The sequence below is a fragment of the Microtus oregoni genome, unplaced genomic scaffold (assembly GCF_018167655.1).
Source record: "Microtus oregoni isolate MIOR12 unplaced genomic scaffold, Mior012 000046F_ref0000063, whole genome shotgun sequence".
Lineage (NCBI taxonomy): Eukaryota > Metazoa > Chordata > Mammalia > Rodentia > Cricetidae > Microtus > Microtus oregoni.
In genome coordinates, this window is record NW_024543220.1 from 9255247 (window position 1) to 9282726 (window position 27480).

At 48.2% G+C, this 27480-nt stretch overlaps 3 protein-coding genes across 3 annotated transcripts; 2 read left to right on the forward strand and 1 right to left on the reverse strand.

Moving 5' to 3' along the window:
* Window positions 1-64: 64 nt before the first annotated feature.
* On the forward strand, window positions 65-4628 carry Polr1h (RNA polymerase I subunit H). The gene is made up of 4 exons (XM_041634899.1): window positions 65-458; window positions 684-784; window positions 952-1061; window positions 4277-4628. The coding sequence occupies exons 1-4, from the start codon at window positions 323-325 to the stop codon at window positions 4299-4301; spliced, it is 372 nt and encodes a 123-aa protein (XP_041490833.1). The 5' UTR covers window positions 65-322; the 3' UTR covers window positions 4302-4628.
* Window positions 4629-6104: 1476 nt separating this feature from the next.
* On the forward strand, window positions 6105-9454 carry Ppp1r11 (protein phosphatase 1 regulatory inhibitor subunit 11). Its single transcript, XM_041634842.1, has 3 exons — window positions 6105-6362; window positions 7776-7884; window positions 8265-9454. The coding sequence occupies exons 1-3, from the start codon at window positions 6294-6296 to the stop codon at window positions 8465-8467; spliced, it is 381 nt and encodes a 126-aa protein (XP_041490776.1). The 5' UTR covers window positions 6105-6293; the 3' UTR covers window positions 8468-9454.
* A 294-nt stretch (window positions 9455-9748) lies between these two features.
* Window positions 9749-15004, reverse strand: Rnf39 (ring finger protein 39). The gene is made up of 4 exons (XM_041634840.1): window positions 14344-15004; window positions 12559-12581; window positions 12261-12352; window positions 9749-10735 (listed from the first exon to the last, which is right to left on the reverse strand). The coding sequence occupies exons 1-4, from the start codon at window positions 14704-14706 to the stop codon at window positions 10155-10157; spliced, it is 1059 nt and encodes a 352-aa protein (XP_041490774.1). The 5' UTR covers window positions 14707-15004; the 3' UTR covers window positions 9749-10154.
* Window positions 15005-27480: the final 12476 nt, after the last annotated feature.

Sequence of the window (27480 nt, forward strand, 5' to 3'; positions counted from 1 at the left end):
AAGCAGCGGGCGGTCCGACCCTGGCTACTCGCCTTGGCGGAGTCGACGTCACAGTTACCGGACCATGTGCGGCCTCCAATTCCCTTTCGTTAGAGATTCGCCTCCCCCCCTTGCGCTCGCTCGACCAGACGCGCCACTAATTATGACGTCACGGCCCAACAGCCGCCGGGACGCGAGGGCGCTCTAGCCCGCCGGGCGCACTCGCTGCCCGACGCCTCGTGAGCCGGCGCTCTAGCCCTCGGCGGGCTCTGGGTTCTCGTTGCACCACCTCAAAGGCAAGACCCCTGTGTCTCACTAATAAACTTCCCTTGGCTCATCTGCCATGGAACTGGCCAGCCCCCACTCCAATTTTCAATCAGACTTGGATTTCTGCCCGGATTGCGGCTCGGTCCTGCCGCTGCCCGGAGCTCACGATACTGTCATCTGCCCTCGCTGTGGCTTCTCCATAGACGTGCGAGGTGAGGGGTTAGTACCACCCAGCCGAGGGTGCAGGGGAAGGGTCCGTGGTGGGGTGGTGGGGGTGACTTCAGCACTGGTTGGGCTTAATAGGCGAGACCTAGAGCAGGAATCTGACAGCCGGACTGATCCAGGGGGGAAACTCGAGTGACCCACCTGCCAGAGAGTTGCTGGGATTTGTGGCCTCCTCCGTCTTTTCTAATGTTAACTTTTTACTTCCTGGGCAGATTTCGAAGGGAAGGTTGTGAAGACCTCGGTTGTGTTCCACAAACTGGGGGCGGTCATACCTACATCTGTGGACGAAGGACCTGAATCCCAGGGACCAGTGGTAAGTTGATAAGAACTGGCTCCCAAAGAACAGTGGCCAGGTGACTGTGGGGACCTGGTTTTGCACTCCATTCCTGGAGAATTTCTGGGAGGTGTAATCGTCTCATTGCTGTACAAAGCAGAGACTTATTGTGACTAGGTCTCTATAACCCATCTGCTTCGTCCTAGGTTGACAGGCGCTGCCCTCGATGTGGTCATGAGGGAATGGCGTACCACACCAGACAGATGCGCTCAGCTGATGAAGGCCAGACTGTCTTCTATACCTGTGTCAACTGCAGGTGAGAATCTTCCTCCTCCATCCCCTCCCGCCCTTTCTCAGTGCAAACAACAAAAGCAGTGACAGACTGGTACTAAGTATTTCATTTGGTCCAGTCCATAATGGGAGGCTTGTAGCCCTTTTTTTATTACTTGTGCTTTTTGAGATAGGTGATCACTATATATACCCAGGCTAGCCTTGAATTCTCACCCAACCACACAGCCCAGGTTGTCCTTTTTGTTTGTTTGGTTTTCGAGACAGGTTTCTCTGTAGCTTTAGATTAGAGCCTGTCCTGGAACTAGCTCTTGTAGACCAGGCTGGCCTCAAACTCACAGACATTCGCCTGCCTCTGCCTCCTGAGTGCTGGGATTAAAGGTGTGCGCCACCATCGCCCGGCTTGCCTCTGCTTCCTAAATGCTGAGATTCATGCATTTGCCACTTCACCTGACTTGTTAAAAAGATGTTTTCGTTTGTTTGTTTTAGTTATACGTAGGTGTTTTTAGGTGCATATTCAAATAAGCAGGAGACGTTAAATCCCCTGGAGCTGGAGACACAGATAGTTGTGAGCAGTTGGATGTGGGTGCTGAGAACTGAACTTGGATCCTCTGCAACAGTGTGAGCTCTAACTGCTAGGCTATCCGGACAGCCCCCTCACTCTTCACAGCCAGTGAACTAAATCTTTTAAGATAAAGGAAAGCTGGGTGTGGTGACCTGGAGGAGGATTATTCATTCAAGGCCAGCCTGGGCTACACCGGGACTCTGTCACACACCCAAAAGCTACCAGGAAGGAAATTTTAAAACACAGACATTGGTTTGCACAGTGGTATGATATGATGAAATCTTCCACCACAAAAGGGGTGACTGTATATAATTAATCTTGAATGATTCAAAGAACATGGCCTGAATAGTTGTTGTCTAGTTCCACTGTAGAACATGAGCATGTGGCTTTCTGTATTTTTGCTTTTTGTTATTGTTTTCCTTCTTCCTGGGGTACTGCCAGCTTTATTGCAGGGCATCGGGCATGCAAAGGAAGTGCTCTGCCCTCCGCTGTACCCTGAGCTCTCTTCTGTTTGTACTTTTCCCCTTTTTTATTTTCTTATCCTCCTGTTTCCACCTCTCAAATGCAAGGATTCCAGGTTACAGGCGTGTGCCACCAGAGCTGCTTCTTATGGTGCTGGAGATTCAACCCAGAGCTTCATGAGAGCTACATAAGCATTCTACCAAGTGCTCTACATGCCCAGCCCCTTAGTAGGCTTTCTGAAGCTGAGAATTAAATTTATCGGCTGTTATCTCATTGCAGCGCTGCTTGTCCCCCATGCTCTCAGATTAGTTATTAGACTCCCCCAGCTCTCATCTTCTCCCCTGTATCTTCTATCCCGTTTCTGCTTATATTGTCTTCTGGGTCACTGCTCCAGGTCTTTGCTGCAGATCATTAGGTCTGTCTTCAATCTGTATATGAAGTGGTGAGGGTGTAGGATGTATGGTGTATTCGTGTGGATATGTGCATGTATTTGTGCAAGTGTACATATGGAGGCCAGAGTTAGGCACTGGGTGGCTTCATCAAGTGTCTTTATCTCTCTCTACCCTTTTGTTTTGAGACAGGGTTTCACTATATTCTCAGTCAATGTGGAACTCTGTGTAGACCAGGTTGGTCTCAGACTCACAGATATCCATCTGCCCCTGCCTCCAGAGTGCTGGGATTAATGGTGTGTGCCATCACTTCCAGCTCTCTACCGAGCCTGGAGCTCAGGCTGGGCTGGCTACTCAAGGAGCTTTGGATATTCATCCTTGTAGTGGCATTCCATTTGTATTTTAATAAATAAGTCTTGCCTGACGATCAGAGAGTAAAACAGCCCCTCTGGTCAGCCTTACAGACAGGTAGTGGTAATGCACACCTTTAATCCCAATAGCCACACCAGTTGCCATAGAAACCAGGTGGTGCACACCTTTGATCCCAGAACTAGAGGATTGTAAAATGGGAGGAGACAGCTCTCACACACTGTCTCATTCTGAGATTCTTGGAGGCAGGGGCGCCAATTTCGGACTGAGGTAGAGGGAAGAGCCACTGGCTGGCTGCTTTGTTTTTCTGACCTTCAGGTTGAACAGTTTCTCTGAGTTTTTATTAATCGTGCTTCACAACCTGTCTGTCCTTGTCCCATGCCTCCCAGTCCACTGGAGTCCAGTCTGTATATGTGACCATGACACCAGCATTTTCTTTATTTTCAAATGGGTGCTGGGAATCCAAGCTCAGGTCCTCGTATATGTGCAGCAGACACTTTGCCACCTGAGCCATCTCCTCAGCCCCTGAGTTACTGCTACATTTTTCTTATCTTTGAGTCTCAATTTTTTAAATTTTATTTTTAAACTACTTTTTTCAAACCTCATGAATCATCTGAACAATTTAGTCCATTAGTCATTTTAAAATTTTCAATCATTTTATTATAACATTATGTGTATGAGTGTTTCACTTACATGTTTGTAAGTGTGCCATGTACATGCCTGGTACCCACAGAAGCCAGAAATATGTCAGATTCCCTGGGACTGGAGTTACAGGTGGTTGTGAACCACCGTGTGGGTGCTAGAAATCAAACCTGGATTCTCTGCAAGAGCAACGAGCATTCTTAACCACTGAGCCATCTCTCCAGCTCCCATTAATGATTTTAAATTGCTCCTTTTACTTTAATTTTGTATTAAATATATTAGACATGTTTCTATGTGTGTGGTAATTTCTGATACCCACTGTTTTTTGTGGGTCTGATGCTGTCTATTTCTGCTGACTTTCTCATGGTACTTTTTCACTTTGTAAATTTTGACTGTATGACTGAATTTTGGTTTTCTGTTTTGGAGGTCGGGAGGTTTAAGACAGGGTTTCTCTGTAGCTTTGGAACTCTCTGTAGGCCAGGCTCGCCTTGAACTCACAGAGATCCGGCTGTCTCTCAAGTGCTGGGAGTAAAGGTGTGTACCACCACTACCCAACAAACTTTGGTTTCTTAAGGTCTGGATGAATTCTGCATTTCCGGCATAAGTAGGGTTCTTTGAGATAGATCTCTGTCCTGGGAAATTTTTGCATACTTGAAGGTAATAATCAGGTATTAGTTACATTAGAGTTGAAGGATTGTTTAGGGGAAGCTCACCCATCTCTGTCATAAGAGAAAGTCCTTCATGGGTTTTTATCTCATCTCACACTGCTAGAAATTCTCTTTGGTTAAATGTAACAAGTCCTTTCTTTCTCCATAGGTTTCAGGAAAAGGAAGATTCTTGATCTCGTCTGGCAACTCAGCAACACTGCTCTTCCTCTTGGGAGGTGAAGACAGTCCTTTGAGGCCTCCCTCCCCTCTGGGTACAGTGCTCTGTTCTCAGAATAAGATTATTACCCCCAGCTGGGCAATGGTGACACACCTTTCATCCCAGCACTTGGGAGGCAGAGGCAGGTGGATCTCTGTGAGTTCAAGGCCAACCTGGTCTAGACAGCTAGTTCCAGGACAGGCTCCAGAAAACCATCTCGAAACCACCCCCCCCCCCCAAAAAAAAGATCATCACCCCCAAAGCATTCCTTCCCCAAGCTGAATTTACTAAAGTTATATTTTCTATGAAACTTTGACGTTATGTGTGTTATTCATAATCTTACTCTGGCCAGGCTCGTGGCATATGCCCTGTAATCCCAGCACTTCAGGGGTAGAGGCAAGAAGGTTTCAAGCTTGAGGACAGTGAACTGTGTAAGGAATTCAAAGCCAGACAGAGCTACCTAACAAGATGCCTAAAACCAAAAATAGCAATAATCTGTCTTACTCCAAAGGAAATTTAAATGACCTAGGATATGGTTGTAAAAAAGAAAACAAAACTGTAAGGATAAAATAATGGAGTCTGGAATGAAGCTGTTTGGGTCTGGGGTAACTCAGAGATTCACCATGACCATGAATACATTTTAATAAGAAGCTTTATTAAATTCTGGTACTAGATACTCATGGCACCACGACTGCAACCAAGAGCGTTCCCAAGATGCAGCATCCAGTCTTATCAACCCAAGGCTTATAAAGTTACAAAATTACATATATTCTCTCTACAAGGAGAGGCAGGGTCTAATTTTACGTCTTGCTGTTGAGCAGAGTTTGACTACAAAAGCAGAAATAGCAGTTAGTCTTATGACCTGCTGCAGATTTTACAAGATCTATCTATTTAAGAATAGTCTTTACAGAGTGGTGGTGCAGGCCTTTGCTCACAAGACTTAGGAGGCAGAGGCCAGCCTGGTCTACAGAGCGCGTTCCAGGGCTACACAGAGAAACCCTGTCGGGGTGGGGAGGGGAGGAGAATAAGTCTTTAACTCTAGGAAAAGGGAGAGCCCTGAGAACTGGTAAGGTAAGGTAGGGGCTTACATGTTTGAGGCATTTTTTGTTTTCCCAAGCATAGTAACTCTAACTGTAATGTTAACTATCACAAAGTCAATACAAATAAAGCAATTAGACATATAAATCCTATCTAAATTTAGTTCCTCTTTGTAAGGAAAAGCTGGGATTTTTGGATGGGTATTGAGAGATTAAACAAAATTTAACCAGATGTATTTGAATGTTGCCCTGCCCCGCAGCCTAGCCTTCGTATTCCTCAAACTGGGAGCTAAATGGCAGTCTGGGTATCTCACATGGTTGGAAAATTCCAAAGTTTAGTGTACCCTCGCTCCAGGACCTGCAGACAGGCAGAGGACTAGTACCCAGTGCATTTCCTGCTCCTGGAAAACCATTTCTCGACAGATGATAAGAAAACGGAACTTGGCTGAGTCCCACTTACTGTTCTACCCAGGCTTACTGATGAAGCAGACAAGGGAAGGGGTGCAGAGCAGCACATCGACCTCACTTCCCCGGCGACCCGCAACCCGGAACTGCCCCTCCTCCAATGAACTTAGGACCTGGGCCAGTTGGCCCCGCCCTTCCGTAACGTCACTTCTGCTAACTGCGGCGTCTGCGCACTGCTACAGTACGGCGGAACTAATCTGCTGACGCCTGCGCTTTAGTCAAGCGGTGCTGGGGAAGGGAAACTGGGTCCTGCAGCATGCGTCACACCCGGAAGTGAAAGGCCGGAAGTGGGGTTGGACAGGTTGTCCCCAGGGGTGGGGAAGCAGAGGCCCTGGAGGAAGGGGGGAGAAAAAGAAGCCAGAGTATTCTGGTCACTACTCCGAATCGTGTACCGGATCTCTTAGCTCTCAGAGGCGCAGAAAAAGGGAAGGGTGTCTCATCCCGCTTCCTCGCTTTTCGCTTTAGCCATGGCGGAGGCAGGGGCCGGGCTGAGTGAGACCGTCACTGAGACAACGGTTACCGTGACAACCGAGCCCGTGAGAAAGGCGGGCGGGGGGGCTATTTAGGGGTCTGGGAGGTACTGGGAGAGAAACAGGGGTTTGGAAAGTTGGAGGGTTTGGGATCTGGAACATGTGGGGTTGACTCTTAGGAAAATCGAAAGGGAATGGGATGTTTGGAGCGGCTGAAATCATGAAAGTGGTCAAGGAACCTTTAATCCGCAGTTACAGTTAGGGCATAGGTGTTAGGATTTGGAGTGGGGGTCCGTGTATGTAATAAACGGAAACTGGGTTGAGAAGCAAGGAGGATACTAGGAAGAAATGAAAGGCCATTTGAGAAAGCATGGTTTTGGAGGCAAACGTAAAGAACGAGTGCTTACCAATAGATAGTCATGGAATGGGTGCCTGTTTAAGTGGAGGGAATGAGGAAAGAAAATAAGGTGAAGGTAGTTTTGACAAGTCAGAGGGGAGAGAAGCAAATGAGCAAATATATTTTTTGCAAAATCAAGTTAAATTGCTTTTGAAGGGAGAAAGATGTGTTGGGTTTAATAATGTCTGAGTTGCAGGAGCTTAGAAGGATAGTAATTACTACCAGAGATGCCAGGGTGTTGGAGAGCCCTGGACTTGAAGATGAGAGAGTTACCAATGACGGCTTTCTTTGGAAGAGAACAGTCTTGGATTCTTGTTTTATTTTGCTTGTTCAGATGTATGAGGAGGCAGAAGCCAACCTTGGATGTTTCTCAGGCACAGTCTATCCCCCTTTATTTCCCCCTAGTTGATTTGAGAGAGAATCATTTTTTCTGGAGCTGCCCAAATCAGCTAGGCCGGCTAGCGAGAGATCTGCTTCTCTCGACATCTCCAGAACTGGGATTGCAGACATATACCACCACTACATCTGACTTCCTTTTTAAAATATGGATTCTAGGAACCAAACTCAGGAAAGCTCTTTGCCAACAGAGCTGTCTCTGTAGCCCTGCTTTTTTTTTAATTTTTATTTTGTTTTTGAAAGAAAAGGGACTGGCTTCTGTCTCAGTCTCCTAAGTGCTGGGATTACATGCTTGTAATAAGATGTATGGAGAAAGAAAGGGAAGCTGAAGACCAGCCACAGGGAACTGAGAAAATAACTTTCTTGTACTAATACCACCAAGGATGATGTAGAACAAAGACGAAGAAACAGGGAAGGTTGTGTTTTCCGTTGAAGACTTGCAGGCACCTTCCCAGGGTTAAGAATTGTCTTTTTTTTGCATACTAGTAATTATCAAGAATAGAAATTGATATTCCTCATGAACTGGTCAAAAACACGTTCTGTTTTGGCTCCCAGCACCTGGCTCCTCCAGTGACATGGTGTGTGGTACTGACTGAGCCAGGGAAGAGAGAAGAAGAGGTTCCTTGGGAAACAGGAAAGGTCAAGAGGAGATTAGCTAGATGGGCCCATACCTCTTCACCTTACAGGAGAATCGGAGCCTAACCATTAAACTGCGGAAACGGAAGCCAGAGAAGAAGGTGGAATGGACGAGTGACACTGTGGACAATGAACACATGGGGCGCCGCTCATCAAAGTGTGAGTGCTGTGCCCAGCAGCTGGAGCCCCTCCCTCCCAGACGCCTCAGTTCCTAGCCCCTGCCTCCCAGATGCTACAGTTCTCTTATTTTCTTGGTTGGAAAGGAAAATAGATGGGGGTGATAAAACTATGAGTTAGCAAGTCTGTGGGGCAAGCCATGACCGAGTGGGAGAAAGGTGCCTCTGATTCTCTGAAGAGACAAGGAACATGGGTGCCTGAGTCCCTGCGGTGGGAGGGGGGGGGCACTAAGAAGGTCGGATTCTGGAAGGTAAGAGCAGACAGTGCTGGGAGAGAATTTTCACATAGCTGTGGAGGAAATGGAACGGACTGAACATTGTATTCTTCACCCTTTTTAACTGGTTTCCTCCCTCTCCATCCAGGCTGCTGTATTTATGAGAAGCCTCGGGCCTTTGGTGAGAGCTCCACCGAGAGTGAAGAGGAGGAAGAGGAAGGCTGTGGTCATACGCACTGTGTACGGGGTCACCGCAAAGGACGGCGTCATACAACCCCAGGACCCACCCCAACCACTCCCCCACAGCCTCCTGACCCCTCTCAGCCCCCTCCAGGACCTATGCAGCACTAAATCCCTCTCCCTGTTCATATGTCTGCCTGGCCCCAAATGTATCCATCTGGCTACATGGGGAATCAACCCATGGTCTGATCCCTTCTCCTGCCCCCTCCTTCCCTCTCCTGCCTGATAGAGAAGAGGAAGAGGAGGGTGGATAGAGACCCTGGAATTCTGACTTGCTGCTGTTCCAGAACCCAGGCTTCTGGGTTCTCCCAGCCCCTTTTTCCCTACAGTTTCCCCCCCCCGTGCCTGGGATCCAGGCATCTTGGTCTCAGTTTGTCCCTTTTGTTCTCACTGCCAAACTACCTGTCCTGGGATCCAGTTATCTTGGCCACCTGCACCCTTAGCTTGAGTCCCAAGCTCTTAAACTGGGTTTTCAACAGTCCCAGCTTCCACTGCCAGGACCCCACTCAGATTCCAGGCAATCTTGCACCCCAGCTCTGCATATAATCCTGGCTACGGTTCTTCCACTTATGCAGTTATCCTAAGTCTTAGTCCTTGCCTGTGAGATTCAAGGATTTATGGAGACCAGACCATAGGGTTCCCCAGCCCTTCCACTCCTACATACCCCTTCTGGCCCTCAAAAGGAGTTAGGAGAGGTCTTTGTCAGTCACATCTATAATGGAAAGTGGACCCCAAAATAGTCATGACTTGAATATAACATTACTGACAGAGCTGGCTGAGACCAGTGACTTAGAGCCAATGATTTTCTCAACCTTTAATCTTTGAGCTTCAGCGCTGTTGTTCAAGGGGCCTGGGTCTCTAAAAGGAAAGAGGCAGAGAGCAAAGAGATGAGGGACAGGCCCCTGCAGAGCACTCCTCCCTTTCCTGCCTAGCTTTGATGTCTCTACCAACCCAGGTGTCTTGCTCTCAGCCCTCCCCCACTGGTGCTGGCTTTGTCCTCCAGGCCTCCAGCTGTGCACAGTACCGAGATCAGCAAAGCCCATGCCACCACTGAGATCTCATTTATTGCCACAGATGCACAAAATAAATAACCTAACATTACACAATGTGTTAAATACAGGCCCATTTATACACATGGGGAGAATGGGAAACTATACAAGGATGTTTCGGATGCCTGGGTTGCTCCCAGGTTGAGAAGGGGGGTAGCACCATTGGTTCTTTTGTGTGCAAGATGAAGTTCCAAGAAGGTGTTTAAATAAAGGAAAAAGGCTATGAGCATAGAAAAGTCATAAATGTAGAGAGTAGACTGGCTTGCATATATATTCCAAATTTATATTTTAGGCTTTGGATCTGAGGGCCTTAGGTTATGAGTTAAGCATCTTATTTTAGAAGGACTTTTCTTGAGGGGAATCCTCAGAGTGGACCTCAGAAGGCTCCAGCCTTTCTGCTGCGGATCAGGCCCTGAGCCCTTTAAGATTAGAGGTAAACGCAGACTTTCCCAGGATTGGTGGTGCAGAGCCTTTCTCGATCCCTGACTGGAATGATACAGAAAGGGAACTCAAAAGGTTGAGTTAGGGCATGGAGACACAGGACCAGACTGGCTTAAAGGCACGGATGTACAAGCCAGTTTGAGGTCTTTGGGAAAAAGAATGTAAGTTGGTAAAGGGTGCTTATTAGTACCCCTGCTGCATCAGGTGTACAGACATGATCAGTGAAATAGATGGGGATTTCTGCACCAGAGAGAAGTGGCCTCAAGGCATCCGGTATAGGCTAGGGTAAGAGGTAGGGGACCAGACGCTCAGCCTTCTCCGGGCACAATGCGCAGCGGGGCGTGGTGATCATAAGTGCACAGTAGCGGGAAGATGCGCTCCCCGAGTGGGCCCGGCGCCTGGAAGGCGAAGAGCAAGTCCAAAGAGCGGCCGTCATAGAAGGCCACACGGCCCCGCTCCCAGTCCAAGTCCACACGAATGCGCTGCGGCGGCGGCCTGGCGCCGCCTAGCAGAGTGGGCTCTGGGGCCGTGAGCGCCCATAGGCGGCCGCCGCGGCCCTCCACAGCCCATACAGCCTCGGATGGGCACAGCTTGATGAGGCCCTTGCGCGTCACGGATTCCCCGGCCGCGCCCAAGGCATAGCAGCTCTCCCCTGTGTCCTCAACCTCCGAGGTAGAGTCTCTGAAGGACGGGCCCTCCACGGTCTCCACCTCCCAGCAGTGGCGGCCTGAAGCGAAGCCCTGCGCACCCAGCACGGCTGGGAGTTGGTCGAAGCGCGCTGGACTGTCCAGGGGCTCTGGCGTTCCAGGTGGAGCCAGACTCACGCCGCGGTAGTCAGAGGAGATGAGCAGACCACGGTGTGCAGTGCGAGGGTCAAGCGTCAGGTCAGCTGCAGAAGAGAGGCAGAGGAAACCCCACATGAGAAGTTTATAGAATCCAGAACGAGAAGGGTAGGGAAGAGACCGCGAGGGCACTTAGGAGAAAGAAGTGCTAGAGTTCCTTAGACAGCTCAAAGGGTTACTAGGATCAGAAAGAACTAAGGCACAGAGCAGGTGGAGGCAGGCCACCGGGTGCTATGATTCATCACTTTTGTGGAACTGGACTTGGACAAGGACCATGCTGGTCCAGGGCAGGGACCACTGCGTGGAGAAAGGAGAGAAGACTGTCTGGCTTCTAGTGTTGGTGGAGTAAGAGTAGCTGACTGGACTTCTAGGGAGAATGAGGACTAATACTGCAACCATCTACAAGGCGGACTGTGGGGGTACATGCCTTTAATCCCAGCCCTTGGGAGGCAGAGAGGGCAGCTCTCTGTGAGTTCGAGGCCAGTCTGCACAGCAAGTTTCAGACCAGCTATGGCTACATAGTTATGACCCTGTATCAAAACAAAATGAAACATAAAACCTCGAATCTGTAGCATCTGGGTGGAGCATGGGAGCCAGGTCAGGAAGACTACTGAGAGAGACTGATACTGGATAGGAACCAACTTGATTAAAGGAGGGGGAAAGGGAGGACTCCAAGGTATCCAGTAAAACCAGGCCACTCACCCTCCGAGGGGCAGGAACCGGACAGGCCCATTTCTACAGAAGATGCAGCCAGAGAAGAGACAGAGATCTTCAAAGGTACCAGAAAGACCACTGAGCTTAGAGGTATGGGGTGCTTTAAGGAAATACTTCTGGATCAAGTGGGACGGACGTGTGACTAAGGGGTAGGAATGGTAACGCGTGGAGAGCTACCTTGGGAATGGGCAAAGGCATAGGAGATGCTGGAGTCTTGGGATCCTTCTCACGAAGAGCAATGGGAGACGGTGGCAGCAGAGATTCCTGGGGGCAATCTTGTCTTGTTTGGGTGCACACCAAAGAATAAGGCTATTTTTCTGAGTTAAACCGTGCCTCCTGGTCAGGTGTGGTGTAACAAGCTCATAGCCTCCACACATTAAAGGCAGAGAGACAGGAAGGTGTGTGTGTGGTGGGGGAGGGGGAGTTTCAATTTTGTTCCCTAATTTGTTCCTGAATTCACCCTATGCAGGAAAAAGATTTTCCCAAAGGTAATCAGGTAAGAACTGAGATCATTAGGGTGGACCCAGATGCAGTATGACTGCTACCTTAAAAGGGAGAAGAGACACTTGGGCACAGAGACAGGCACATAGAATAAAGCCCAGGTAAGACTACCTGTAGGCCGAGGGAGTGCCGAGGCTTCCGGAAGCCTGGAGAGAGGCAAGGAACAGATTCCTCCAGAGCCCTCACACTCCTACTTCTATATTTTGCAGTGTGGAGGTTGCTCAAGTCGCCCATTTGTGGCACTTTGTTATTTTGGCCCTAGGAAATCGAAGCTGATACGGATGCCAAAAGGGGATTGACCATTTTTGACAGCTGACAGGGAGCAAACAGCACAGATCCCGCCTCCTCCCTCCTCACCTGTCAGTCTGTGGAGCATGTTTTTCACTACAGGGTAATCTTCAGGAAGGTCCTCGTCTGAGATGGATGACTTGGGTGCTGGGACCTCAAATCTGCACAGAAGAAGGAAGGGTCAGGAAGTTATCAGCCTTCCTGTCTTTTGATGATGGTTCTGAGGACCCCTATCCCTAACCCGCTTGCTCTTAACAGAAACAGGTGCGGCTATACTCCAGAAGAGACAAAGATCTGGGCCTGGAGAGGAGGTGATGGTTACTGTTGCAGGTAGTTGGAAGGAAGAAACAGTGAAAATGGAACTCACCGCCTCCACGTCTTCCTCATATCCTGGTATGGGCAGAAGAAAACATGGATGTGAGTGTCAGGTTCATATCGTGAGGCATCCTCCCCTCCACCTCAGGAGAGCACTGAGTGGTTGTTACCCCTCCCCACCATCTCTTAAAATGGTCTTTCTTTCCTCCCTCTGCTCCATTTTTCTCTTCTGTTCGCCCCTCTTTTTTTCATGGCCTTCCTTTCTGCTCGCTCCAAAATCACTTTCTCCTCATGCTCTTAGCTCCATCCTCGAAGGGTTCTCCCTTCCTCAGTCTCCACACACCAGCTTCTTGCGTGTGTTCCAGACAAATGTCCACCCCTTTACCATAAAAAGGGAACACACACCCATATTCCTTGAGTTAAGAGTTGTTATATAAAAGCCTCCCAATAAAGCTGCTTCCCCTCTTAAAAGCTCGGTGGCGTTTATTGGGCTCTTTTTGTTTTATGTCATCTTTACCCTCAGGTCCCTGAACTCAGAAGCGTCCCAAGAGGCCCTTAAGATTTCATAGAGAACCATGACAGCCAGAAGAGGGCGCTGGATTCTCTCCCCTCCAAACACTGGGGTTGCCCTCCTTCCCTTTTTTCTGTTGCCCAGAGAGGATGGCTGGCGAGGCCAGTGTGGCGAGGGAGAAAAGAGAGGACGGCAATTACACCTAGACTAATTAGGTCTGTGCAGTCTTCAAAGGGCGGAAGCAGGACCCAGAGCAGGAGGGCTGCTAAGGGTAAATAAACCAGACGCGATACCCTTGAGGTACTGCAAGGAATGGGAGTGGTTGATGTCCAAAGGGGCCCAGGGAGGGCCTAGTGGGGAGATTGTAGGGTTGCAAAGTGGAAATCAGCCAGAGGCCTGCCAGCTGTTCACCCGGACCTCGCCTCCGCCTGTTTCCGCCCCTGCCTGGGGACCTGGGAGGAGCTGAGAACAATAACAACTCACAGCTCAGCTAGAGCTTGTGAGGGGAACCCTGCCTCGCTTGCATCTGCCCAGCATGCCCCCACCTCATTTGCCAGTCTCTTCCTTTCCCATCCCTATTTTTCTGCACCTAGTCTCAACTTTGTCTTCAATGACTCTGTTCGTTCGGCCCTATCTCCACCCTCCCTGGGCTCCTCCTCGCCCTAACCCGAGTGTCTGTTCGCGTCGCCCCCTTCCCCCTTTCTGTCTCCCACCGGTGAGCCCGCTTAGTCCGGGCTCCAATTTCCATGCTTCTTGCAGGCAGGAGGCTTCTGAGCGTCCTATCTACCACCAGCACAGTCGTTTCTGCCTCTACAACATCTTAACCTCCAGCTCCACTGATAAGATTCCAGGCATCTGTCCGTCGTTGTCCTCCTCCTCTCCCGAGAAGTGTCAACTCCTTAAACTTTTCCTAACTTCCTTTCTCAAATTGTTCACTCAAAACTCTCTCTCTCTCTCTCTCTCTCTCTCTCTCTCTCTCTCTCTCTCTCTCCTCCCTCCCTCCTTCCCTCCCTATTTCCCTCCCTATCTCCCTCCCTTCCTCCATCCCCCCCTTTTTTCTCTTTCCCTCCCTCTCTTAAAATTTATATTTTAAATTCCTCTCTCTTTTCTATGTAACCATCTCTGGGTAACTCGCTTTGTGTACCAAGATGGTCTTGAATTTGCAGCAATCCTCCTGCCTCCACCTTCCTGGTGCCAAGCTGTCTACTACCCATATTCCTTTTAAGTGCTTTACAGTTAAAAGCACGGCGTCCACCTTTGCTAGGACACCCACAAACCTCTTCTTCACCAACAACCTGGACCCGCGAAGAAGGCTGACCTCCTTACCTCTCCGTGCGGGTCCAGGCAGCCCATGGTGGGGATGCGGCCCCCGCGTCGTCTCCCAGTCCGGGCTCCCGGCTCTGCCAGTTTCTCACGCAGGCCACGGCTGATGCGCACCTCCACTGCCAGACGCACGTTGGACCTCAGGCTGCGTCGGGGACACGGCTGGCCACAGCAGGGGCAGGAAGGGGGTGCCGCCTCCGAGCCCGGCGCCGCCGGGGTCCCCCAGCAGCGCGCCAAGCACGCACGACAGAAGCTGTGCTCGCACGCCAGCAGCACTGGGTCCTCGAAGGGGCCCCCGCACAGCGGACACGTCGCCAACTGCTCCAGACGCTCCACCAACCCCGGGCCCAGCTCGGGAGCCTCCATGGAAAGCCGGGGTCCGGACGCACCCTGGCCCGCGACCGCGACCGTAGCAGCCGCCCCCGCGGGCGCAGGTGGTGGACCACCCCCGCTGCGTGCTGACTCGAAGCCCCTCGCTGCGCCTCCCTCATTCACTTCGCACCTCCTCTCTACCCCTCTCCCGGGCTGCCTCGCTTACCCAGATCAGACTCAGCGCGTCTCCTCACCACGTCAGGTTTTATAGGGAGGGAGGAGGCCCCATGCAAGGAGGTAAACAGCAAACCTTGCGTAATGCCCCATCTGGTTCTCCCGCTTTCTTAGTTAGGTTTTGGGGAACAGAGTGTAGAGACTGAGATACCTAGGTCCCAGAGCTTAGAAGGTGAGCACCAGGGCATGCTCTGTAGGCAAGGTGGCAGTGTTGGATTTGGTAGACCCCGTGAGTGATTCCCTGAATAACGCGAATCACCCCCTTAGCCTGTGGTGTGTCTTTTGGTGGGCAGGGTGCCCAGGCTCGCTCTTGGCATACATTGCCTGCATCGCCAGAGAATGAGTCATCACAGGTGGTTGGCACACCTACCTCTGGGGGTTAGGGGCCCGGAAGCTCAGGTCCTGGACTGTGTGGCTCTGGCAGGCCTTTGAGTGTTGGCATGTGGCTATCACTCCTGGCGCCTCATCTTCCTGCCTTGCCTATTAAGGTCTGGGGACACCCAGGCTTTGGGATAAGGGCTGGAAGCAGGCGCCTACATTCCTGCCTCTCAAGTTAGGGTTCCGAATTCTCTCTCAGTCCCCTTCTCTCCAGAAGTTTCTATTTTTTCTATTCTTTTCCTTTGTGTTCTTATTTTCAACTTTCTCCTTTTTTTTTTTTTGTACCTGACAATTACCTCTATCAACTGCTGAGACCCAAACCTGGATCATCAAAAGTAGACCATACCTAGATCTTCTGACTGTGCTACAGAAGGGAATCGACTTGCCTGTTTTGTTTGTTTGTTTGTTTGTTTTAAATTTATTTTCAATTTAAATTGCAGAACCCGAGAGCTCCATTCTGCTTTCTTCTCGGATCTTTCCTTGTACCCTTGTCTCACTCCATCACCATCTCTTCCTCTCCTCATCACTCTTCCCTCCTCTCCTGTCTTTCTTCCTCTTCTTTCCTCTTCCAGATCCCTTCTCTCTTCCAAGCCTCTCTGCCTGGATACCTTTGGGCCGCATACACTGTTGTGCATGAATCATGATCATCTACTCCCAGCTTCGCTGTGTGCGCAAGCCTCTGGATGCACCCAGTTAGGACAAACACTACAAATGCTCCTCAGTGTTCTCATAGCATCATGATCAGGAGATTGTTGAGGGACAGAAGAGCATACTCAACCTAAACATGCAGAGAAGGACCTTGTCATTAGTGTTATTGTTGATAACAACAAAACAAGGCATTGAGGTTTTACAGAGCAGCAACTCTTTATTAGACACCCCCTCCAGGCATCCTTCTTCTTCCTTTCCCATAGTCACCAGAGAGGGACTCAAATATGACACCGTGATAAACAAACCTCCACAGACAAATACATGCACATTCACAAACACAGCTAAAACTCAGGAGAAAGGTTACCAAAATGAGGCTGGGTGTGATGGAGCATGCCTGCAATCCAGAACGTGGGAGCATGAGGCACATTGATTACCATGAGTTCCATGCCAGCTTGGGCTACATATGAAACTCTCTCTCCAAAAAAAAACAAAAAAAACAAAAACAAAAACAAAAACAAAAAAAAAACACCCCAACTTTTTTTTTTTTTTAAAAAAAAGACCCAAATATGATCTAAATCTGTTTTGTAAAAGATGCATTTCGGTAGTATGTGGGTAGAATGGTACCATGCCACACAAGACAGTTCATCATAATTTCTTGAAATTGAACACGTTGCCTTACTTAGAAATAGAAAATTAATTTGAGGTGATACTGTATTTGATAATCAGTTGAGCTTGAAGTAGGGAGACTATTCCAGAAGTGAGTCTATCAAAACCACAAACATTCTTAAATATGGAGAGTAAGAACGGAGAGGAGAAACAGAGCTGCCAGCACAAGATGTTCTCAGCCTGACAGTGCTGGCTTTAAACGTATATTTATATTATTTTCACTTACGTGTATGTGTCTGTATGAAAGTATGTGGAGGAGGGTTGTGGGAGACAGACGACAGCATCATGTTGCCCAATGTGGGTGCTGGGAACCTAACTCGGGTCCTTGCAAAAGCAGCTAGAGCTCTGGGCTGGCTAGCTTTATGTCAAGTTGACACAAGCTAGAATCATTGGAAAGGAGGGAGCTTCAGTTGAGAAAACGCCTCCAGTAAGATCTGACTGTAGACAAATTTGTAGGGCATTTTCTCAATTAGTGATTAATGGGAAAGGCCCCAGCCCATGGTGGATTGGTGCCACCTGGGCTGTTGGTCCTGGGTTCTATAAGAAGGGGAACTGAGCAAACCATGGCGAGCAAGTTAGTAAGAAGCACCCCTCCATGGCCTCTGCATCAGCTGCGGCCTCCAGGTTCCTGCCCTGCTTGAGTTCTTGCCCTCACTGCTTTTGATGATGAACGGTTTCATGGAATTATGAGTGAAACAAACCCTTTCCTCCACAAGTGACTGTTGGACACGGTGTTTACCACACCAATAGTGACTCTAACTAGGGCACACTATTAACCATTGAACCCTCTCTCCAGCCCCATACAATGCTGGCATTGACAACTGAGGAAGGGAGCCATGATGTAAAGAAGTGGGTGGCCTCAAGTAGCAGCAAACGCTAGGAGAATGAGTTGCTCACTCAAGCATTCATGAGGAGCCATGTCTGCTGATACCTTGATTTTACCCCAGTGAGACCCTTTCCAGACTTGTGAACTAAAGAATGATAAGACAGCAAATATAGAAACTGGAGAGGTGGTTCCACAGTTTGCTACTCCAACAGAAGACTTGAGTTAGTTCCAAGAGCCCACATCAGCTGACTCACAACTACCTGTAACTTCTGGTCTTCTGGGCACCCACACATGTGGCATGTATTCATCTACACATACACACACGTACATACAGGAGAATTTTAAAATGTTCTTTTGAAGAACAATACATGAGCTAGGGATGTGGCTCAGTGGTAGAGTATTTGCCTCGACACATCAGGCTCTGGGTTTGATCCTCAGCAGTGCAAAAACAAACAAACAAAACAGGCAATAGATGTGTGTTGGAAACACTAAATTTGTGGTCATTTTGTTACAGAAGCTGTAAAAAATTAATACATGTACTAGCCCTTTCTCCTTATCTCTTGTCCTAGTCCTTGTTGATTTTATTTTGTGGAGAAGTAGTCTTTCCCTGTAGCCTCAGGCTCTCCCAAAGTTTGCTACATAGCCCAGATTAACCTCAAACTTGAGCTCCTCTTACCATATCCTCGCTGAATACTTGGACCACAGGTATGTGGTATCACATTAAATTATGTATGTCTGTTTTATTCTGATTTCTGGATTTCACTTGGCTGTCTTATAGAGTTCCCCTGGTCTCCTGGTCTTGTCTTTCTTTTTTGTAAAACAGGGTCTCACTGTGTTCTTAGCTGTCCTGGAATTTACTCTGTAAACCTTGCTGACCTTAAACTCACAGAGAATCAGTTTGTCTCTGCCTTCTGAGTGGGTGTTTAAAGGCATGCACCACTATGTTCAGCCGGGCTATTTCATTTTATTGACTCCATTTCTACCTTCAAAGCCTCTCAACAATGAGTTCTTTCTGGATCTGGGACTGGAACACTAGAAAAACCACCCTGAGTCCCTTCAGTCCGAGAGCCTTGCCATGGCCCTCGAGGTCATCAGTGGTTCACAGCCTTGCCTGGACTTTGAAACCACCAAGTTTCTGGTAGCAGATGACACCTCCAGCCAATGGAGCAGAACCTCTGGACGTGAGTGCCAGACACCAGCAGTTTCCAGCTCTTGCGTGATGTCTTGCATCATAAGTCTGCAGCAGACCTGCCCCTCCTGTTTGGTTTCTTCTGCTCTGGCTGCAGCACCCTTCTGTTTTCTGTTCCTTGAACATTCCAAGGCTGATCCAAATGTACGATCTCTGCACTCATTGTTCCTTCACTTTGGAGGAAGCTTCATGTGCCTTTCCCCGTCATCTCATTCAGGTCTCAACCCACAGCTAATAGCGTCAGAGAGGGCTTTTGTTTTTCAGTGTTGGGGACCGATGCTGTGGTCATGCACATGCTACATCTCCAGCTCTATAGAGGGCTTCGTTCTCTTGTGTTTATTTTTAATTATGCATATGCGTGTGTGTGCCTGTGTGAGTTTATGTGCACATATTCACAGGTTCCCCGAGAAGCCAGAGGGTGTCTGCTCCTTGAAGCTGGAGTTATAGGCAGTTGTAAGGTACCTGGTGTGGGTGCTGGGAACCAAATCCTAGCCTCTACAAGAGTGGTAAGCTCTCTTACCTGCTGAACTGTATCCCCACCTCAATACCACTTCTATTCCAAGTCATTTTCCTCAAAGGAGTTAATTTTTTTTATTTATCTTCATCATCTTTATCTTGGTCTTCAATAATCTACTTACCTGTTTTCATTTCTATCCAACAGATGATAAGCCCTACAGGAGCAGGAGTGTAACCTTTCATGTTCACGACTGCCTGACACACATCTGGCCCAATGCCCAGCACAGTGTCTCAATGTCTCTACTCAGTTTTGTTGATTGGGCAAAGTGAAGATTCTCTGACTGATTCTTCTTCTCCCATCTAAGTGCCAGACAAAGACACTCTTATCAGCCAGTAGTACTTCCTCGTTGGCTGGTGCTGGGGATGGACGGTCCTGGGTGATAGAAGAACTAGAACTCAGTCTGGCTGCAGAAGCTCATGACTGCTTCCCTTCTATAACCAGGTGGGGAGGACGCCTCAACCTTTACAGCTTGGTTTCCCAACGTTCACACCTGGTGACTCTAGGACACGGGTAAAGGAAAAGGCATTTGGGTCTGGTCTCTGCCAGGAAACATTTCACTTCTCAAGACCTTCTCCCTCCCTCTTCAGACTTCCTAATGAGTTCACCTATTAATGATCCTCTGATCCTCCCCGGAGTTCATTCTATGACCATAAATGGAAGGGTGGAGTTGAGTGTGCGTGTGTGTGTGTGTGTGTGTGTGTGTGTGTGTGTGCATGCATATGTGTGTGTGCTCGCGCGCTGGCTTGGCTTTGCTTGATCCAGTTGACTGTGACAGAATCCTGCCCCTCCTTAAAGTAGGTGCCTCCTACACAGCTGTTTCCAACCCTTTCAGGATGCCTACTGTGGTGCTGTGCTATAGCACAAAACCTCTGCATGCTACTAGGAAATGTTAAAAGTGGGACAGGCCGCTTCCTTTCCTTTCTCCTTCCCATTTTTTTACTCCTTTTGTTTACCCTCTAGTCTGTCTTTCCTCTGTATCAATAACATGTCATCTTAAGTGTTAAAGCCTTCAAGGAGGGGAGGTAGGCGTGAAGAGGTGTTTGGGAGAATGATCATAGAACACTCATAGTCCCTGCCCTTAGAGAGTGTGATAAGGCAGGAGAAGTATATTCATCATCACCCCAAATCTATCATTACTAAATTAGGGAGTATAATGAGACAGACCAAGTACGCTGGGGTGAGGGGTGGATTGAGGGCTCTCTGCTGGCAGATTGGAGGACCAGAAGGAGTGATTTCAGAAAAGCCTCTTGGAGGAAGAGACCTGTAAATGGGAGGACAGTGAGGAGACTGAACAGAGAAATATTTTCACCGAAAGTGGGAAAGGAAGACCTAGGAGAAACGAGCACAAATGACCAACACTGCACTCCTTTCTCAGCTTCCATCATGGCGGCGTTCCCTTCCATCGCGATTGCTCCAACAGCTGCTTATTTTTTAGGAAAGATTCTGCAGTTTTCAATGTTCTTTAGTATACTTGGAAGTTCTCCAGAGCAACCGTTCTAAAGATCTGGAGTTGATCTCATCTGACGGATGCGTGGCTTGAGGAGGGCTGGGGTTGAGGTGGAGACGTGAGAAGATTGACTGAATCTGACTGGAAGAATCCTGATGCTCACACGTGTGAACTACTGTAGGAATCTCACCCATCCAGCCCTTCTTCTTGGTTAACCCTGGAGTGGCTTGATGAGGAGTTTGAATAGAGTTCCTGGTGGGAATCAGGGCGGTGGATGATCTACCACTGAGCCCTATCATCTGTCCTGTACTCTTTCTCTTAAATGTCTTTCCTTCTGAGACTTTGCTTTCTCTTTTCAGACATGAACCAAGGCTGTGATCTGAGGGCACATCCCACCCCTGGCCTGCTCTCGCTCCTGTGCTGTCTTTTCTGCTCCCCTTTACAAAGCTTCCCTCCTTCCTTTTAGCAGGTCTTCTGAGAGTTAGGTGTTCACCTTCCTGGATGCTCGTTAGCCCTCTTCCTCCTAATAACCCCCGTTGATGTCATGGATACTTCTTTATCCAGCCCTTAAATATCTGCTGTTCATTCTCTTGTCTCCAGTGTTTGTTCCCAAGGTTGCCTCCCCCGCCAAGCCTCTTAGCAGTATTACTTTAAGAACTGACCATTCTCTCACCCGTAACATTTCATCAGTCAACAACTATTTTCTAACACCAATGCATGCCTAACACTGTTGGGGACTTGTGGGGTGCAAAGAGGAAGTCAGACATGGTTTCTTGACCTTGGGCAATTTAAATTCTATTGGCAGAAGCTAATAAGCAAGTAAACAAATAAATTAGCAAGGTAATGATAGATTATGATAACTGCTTTGGAAATATAAAGTGGATAATATGCAAAGAACTAACCAGAGGGACATGGAGTAGTTTTAATAGGGTAATAGAAGCTCTGCTGAGGAGGTGATGTTTGAACTGAGCCCTGACAGAGAGGGACCTATAGTGAGAACAGCTGAGCCCTGACAGGGAGGGACCCACAGTGAGAACAGCTGGGGACCTGACAGAGGAGAGGGACCCACAGTGAGAAGAGTTGAGAAAGAGTCATCTAGTTAGCAGCCTTGTGACTAACTAGAAGGTTCAACATGGAAGTGGAGGAATGCCAGAAGCAGGATCTTGGGGTCAGAATAAGAATTGACTTCGTTCTGGGCCTTAAGTAGAGGAATTATCTGCATTTAGAAGCTCACCCTGCTTTAGCCTCGCCATTCCTTTTCCAATTCTGGTTCCACATAATTTACATCCAGGGTGGATATCTATCTGTCATATTCACCTCATCATCTTCCAAATAAATCACTTTCCACCTGCTCAAGGTCTCTAAATTTACTACACGTAGCTGATTTCATCTGGTTCCTGATCATTGGAGATCGTGAGATAACTGGTATGTAAGTGGAAAACACGTTCTCATTCTCATCCCTTAGGAGTGAGGAGTAGGGTTCTTTCTGTCTCATAGGCACCAGTTTTAGGTATTCATAATATATGGTAAGTCCAGTGTTGATGTCTAGACTCACAGGAAACAGAAGGATCAAAGAAGAGGCCCACGCACTGCTGTGGGAGCTACTTCGGCTCCTTCAGCCAATAGCCTTTAAGATACCTGCCCAAATAAACGCTATTGGCTGAAGGAGCGGAAGTAGCTCCTGCAGCAACGCACAGTGACACTGGATTTGATGCTCAGGCAGCGAGAGGATGCTCAACGGGACTGGAGGTGGAGCCCAGTAACACTGCTGCTCGTCAAATATGTATGAGGTTCTGGGTTCAACACCTGTAATGAAAGGAAAAAAAAAAGAGTATGGGATATTAAACAATCACACACGAGAGGAGGGAAAGTACAAGGCGGTGAGAGCTGAATCAGGTCAGGCTCGGGGCAGGAAGCAGGAGCCCGTGGGGTATTTTAAACAGAATGAGATTTGACTCAGAGAACTACATGATAAGATCGTTGAAAGGTACAGAAGATTCAAAGTCAGGAGGTCATAACTGGATCCTAAGCATCTGAGGGACACTTCAGGATGAATATCCACAGTTTGGAAGTCGCAGGTATTATTAGCATATCAGACCCGCCCCACTGTCCTCCTGCCATTGGCCTCTGGTGTCTACTGGGACTTGTCCTTCTTCCTCTGAAGGGCAACGACACCTTCTGTACTTCTCTGCCTCTCAAACTCATACAAGTTCACCTATTTGGAAGAAATTCCATTCATATCCAGAATTCTAGCCTCAAAGAATTCTGAGAAGCAAAGTGTTATACTTTCTAATTTCTTCAACTAAAAGGGGAAATTAAATAGCCACCTATTTAGGGTTAGAAATAAGATCTAAGGCATCTAGTTCAGTTTGAATTCCAGATAATGAATATTTTCATATGTGCATTATGGAAATATTATCTGGGACATATTTATCTAAATAAATATTCATTGTTTGCCCCAAAGTCAAATTTAAGTAGAGACCTTATTTTTTATCTGTTTTTGCTGTGGTCTGTTTGCTATGACAGGGTCTTGCTTTGCAGCCATAACTGGTCAATCTCAAGTTCCTCCTCAGTCTCCCAAGTGCCGAAATTACAGGCATGCACACCACGTTTGCCCGTCATTTGATAAATCTAATAACTCCACAGGTACCCAGCACAGAGACTGACAGAAGAGACCCTCAGTTGTTATGGAGGAGGGGTGGGATCTTCTAAGGAGGATGCTAAGGGGAGATGAAGAGTTCATCACATGCAAAGAAGAAGCAAAGACCCAGAGGCAAGAACACTGAGCTACTGTAGGCAGAGCTGGAGCTCAGGGAGCAGGATATAAAGATGGTTCGTGACAATGAGGGCTTAGGCAAGGGCTAGATCTTAGGTTCTGAGAAGTCAAGTGAGACAGGAGCGGGAGAGACCCCAGCTCCTTCTTGCTAATAGCAGCCCTCAGAGTGACACAAGGCGGTCATCCTGAAGAGAGAAAAAAACATTCCAGTAATTTATTTGAGGGATGTTGGCTTGAGGTAGTGGGAGCCAATGTGACTGGAATAAGGAGATCAATCTGAAGAACAATTATAGATAGAACTGACGAATGTGTTGGCGTGGTCTTCAAAGAATGAGGGTAAGGAAAATGAGAGATGAGTTCTTTTTTTATTTTTTGTTTTTCTTTCCTTCTTTTTCCTATTTTGTTTGTCTTTTGAGACAGAGTTTCTCTACATAGTCCTGGCTGTATGTATGTCTCACTGTGTCACTCAGGGTGGCCTCCACAGACACCTCCCTGCCTCTGCCTCCTGTGTACTGGGATTAAAGGCAGGCACCAGCATGCCCCAATAGGGGTGAGTTCTTAACTCTGCGCCTACAACTGCATCAACACTAGCACTGTGACTGAACCAGGGGAAGTTTCTAAATAAACTTTAGCTGTCTGATAGATTCAGAGAGTAGGTAAGATGAGTGGTGAGAATTCCTGCTTCTGTCACACGACTATGCACAAGGATGGTGTCCTTCCTGCAGAAGATTCTTTAATGTGACCTCATCTGTCCGTGCTTCCCCACCTTCCTGTCCTCTCTTCTGCTGTCTTCTTCTGACTCTCCGTTCTTCCTGCTTTGCTGTTCCATTTCCTAAGCATCCACATGAATTTACTGCTTAGCAGTTATGTTGGCACTCAAAAAGTTTCAAATATGGGGGAGTTTGCAATTTTAGATTTTTGGGGAGAGGGGTATTAGGATTGACCAATTTGTATCTTTCTTCCTGGGAAGGAGGACAAAGGATGCGGACAGTGCACCTTAGTTACAATTTCAATAGTTAATAAACAAAGAGGAGGAGACAATGGCACATCTGGAGGAAGCTTGTCAGGAGGAAGGGAAAGGCAGGCAATAGCTCTGAAGCGGAAGCTGCTGAGACAGCAGGATTCAGCTCAAAGATCACATGGCTGTAGTAGACGAAGTGGTTAACAAAAACCCAGATGACACAAGGCAGGGTCTTGACATCATCGTAAGGACTTTCTTTAGTGTGGGGTGAGGTGAGACAAGGGGTAGAGGTGATGGGATGGGACTGGCTGTGGACTTGTACCGAAGGCAGCGGCATGATTGGCAGTTGGACTGGATGTGGTGTGAGAAGCGCATTAGCCCTGGCTCAGGGAGGATGCAACCGTCAGCAGCTAAGGTGAGGAAGACTGTGAACCGCTGGTTTGAATGAAGATTTAAAAGCAAACGGAGCTAAAGAGGTGATTCATGGACTGAGAGAACAGCGTTCACTTCCCAGTACCCACATTGGGGTGGCTCACAACTCCCTGTACCTCAAGTTCCAGAGGATCCAACAACTCTGTGGGCACCTTAACCCACATGGCGCACACACAGACAAGCAGGCACATATACACACATACATGGAAGGCTTTTAACAATCAACGTTTTCTTAAAAGTTAAATATTAAAGTAGGCATGGTCACCCCAGCCTTTATGGAAGCTGAGACAGGAACCATTTCTGTGAATTGGAGGCTAACCTCAACTACACAACAAGACCCTGGAAAGAAGAGGGAGAGAAACAGAAAGGCATGGGGATAAATGTAGTCCAGGTACATAATACACCTGTGTGATGATGACTCTGAAATCCATTAGTATGTGCAATGATTATACAAAGAGTTAAAGGTTGGGTATGTGAAGCTATGAACTGTGTGGCTCTAGGGAAGCACATGACATTATGGGTAGTAATGAAACCAAAAAGCAAAAATAGTTTCTATTAGCATTAGCCATTTGTAATTTTCAGTTTGTTTTTTATTTTTTTTTTTTTCTGCTCTCTTACCTGTAGTCAGCTCATTTGCCCAAGATCAAAGTCAGCCTTAGGGACAGAGCAGCTCGCAGTGCTCCTACTCCCCATAGTGTTAGAACCTTGAATCCTGACTTCTAGGGACACAATGACTCAAAGAATATCAGGAACATGGACTCTGAGTCAGAAACATGAACGAAACGTGAGGCAGAGCAGGCTGGCTGGGAAGGGAGATGGTAACACAGAGAGTGACCTAGAAAAGCCTCTTGCGCCGAGAGCCAGTCTATGTGCCTCTGGGTCTTGGCCCAAAGAACCAACTCTCCCTCCCTCTTTCCTTCCTCTTCCCCGATGACTTGTCACCAAAGCATCACAGGCATGCTGCTGGCAACCAGCCTGGCAATTAGTGCAGCAGCCTCTCCCTTTGACTTCCTCCAGAGCCAAGCCTCCGAGATCCCCCAACTCACCCCTCCAGCTCTGCCCCACCCTACCTTGCATCTCTGGAAAAATTGGCCCCAGGACCTGCCTTGGCCTCCAAACTCCCCTCCTGGATCCCTTCCTGGAACAGAGGTAGCATCTAGCACCCTCTTATCTACCATCGCCTTTGAGATGTGGACTTGGTAGTTGCGTCCACACCCATGCAGCTCCCTGTCCTGGTGGGGGTGGGGGGCATGTGAGGCATGAAGAGTAGGAAGGACATCAGGGAAGAAGAGGAAAAGGAACCTACAAAAGCTCCTGAGGTGGCGCCAACGAGGCTGTGAAAAGCTGCTATGGGGAGGAGAAAGGTGAGGGGGACACAGAAAACAGTCTTAGGGAGGTCAGTGCCCACCAAGGCGGGTGGAGAGGAGGGGGGCACCAGGAGGTAGAGGCTGACTCCTGAGGGAATTTCCTCAGAGGTGTTACAGTTAGTGAAGAGGCAACAGTGTCTTTAACATTGTTAGGAATTTCTTCAGAAGTGTTACAGTTGGGGAAGAAGCAACAGTGTCCTTCACATTGTTACAGTTGGGGAAGAGGCAACAGTGTCCTTCACACTGTTACAGTTGGGGAAGAGGCAACAGTGTCCTTCACACTGTTACAGTTGGGGAAGAGGCAACAGTGTCCTTCACATTGTTACAGTTGGGGAAGAGGCAACAGTGTCCTTCACACTGTTACAGTTGGGGAAGAGGCAACAGTGTCCTTCACACTGTTACAGTTGGGGAAGAGGCAACAGTGTCCTTCACACTGTTACAGCACCTTCAAGTTTCATTTCAGTATTCATTTCACATCCGTCACTGATATCATCACTCCATATCATCACTCCCGTTTTACAGATTACAAGTGGAGAAACCCTGGCTGAGACAGGTGAAGTGAATCACATGACTAGTAAGAATGAGAAACCTCTCTCATTCTCTCTGGGGAGGAGACTGGTAGATCTCTGGGTCTGACTGGTTGACCAAGTAGCTTACTTGTCAAGCTGCAGACCAATAAGAGACCTTGTTTCAAAAACCAAGATGGATAGCTCCTGAGAACAAACAGCTAAGGTTGTCCTCTGGCTTACACACACACATGCACACACACACGAAAAAGAAAAAAAAAGGAAGGAAAAAGCTGAACTTGGTGGCTCATGCATTTAATGTCAGCACTTGAGAGACAGAGGCCGGCCAGGGCTACATAGTGAAACCTTGTCTCACAAATCAAACAAACAAACGACAGAATTATCGTTTTCTTTCCTATCACAGCAATGTCTGTTAAAAGGACAGAATAGACATCTAGGAAGTTAAACCTGTCCCATCACCACCATCCCTTTTAAGGACCTGGTCTCACTGTAGCCAGGGCTGGCTTTGAACTCTTGATCCTGTTGCCTTCACCTCCCAAGTGCTGGGATTGTAGGCATGTGCTACCATGCCTGGCTCCTTCCCACCTCTTTTCCTCACCTGTTGACAGGCTAAGTGCTAAGATTCTAAGACACTTTGCCTTCCAAAGACTGAGCTACTTGTCAAGAAGTGAGGTGATCTAAATGAGCCAACCAGATAGGAGTGTGGCCCAGGGTTTGAGGTCTTCTTTGGGGGAGAGCAGTTTAAGAAAGTTTCACAGGGGAAGTCTGGGAAGAGGGAAATGCATCAGAGGATGATGGGAGGAGGCGGGAGAGGGCCTGTCAGGCAAAAGCTAGCAAGCACAGTGTGTGGGAGAACTGAG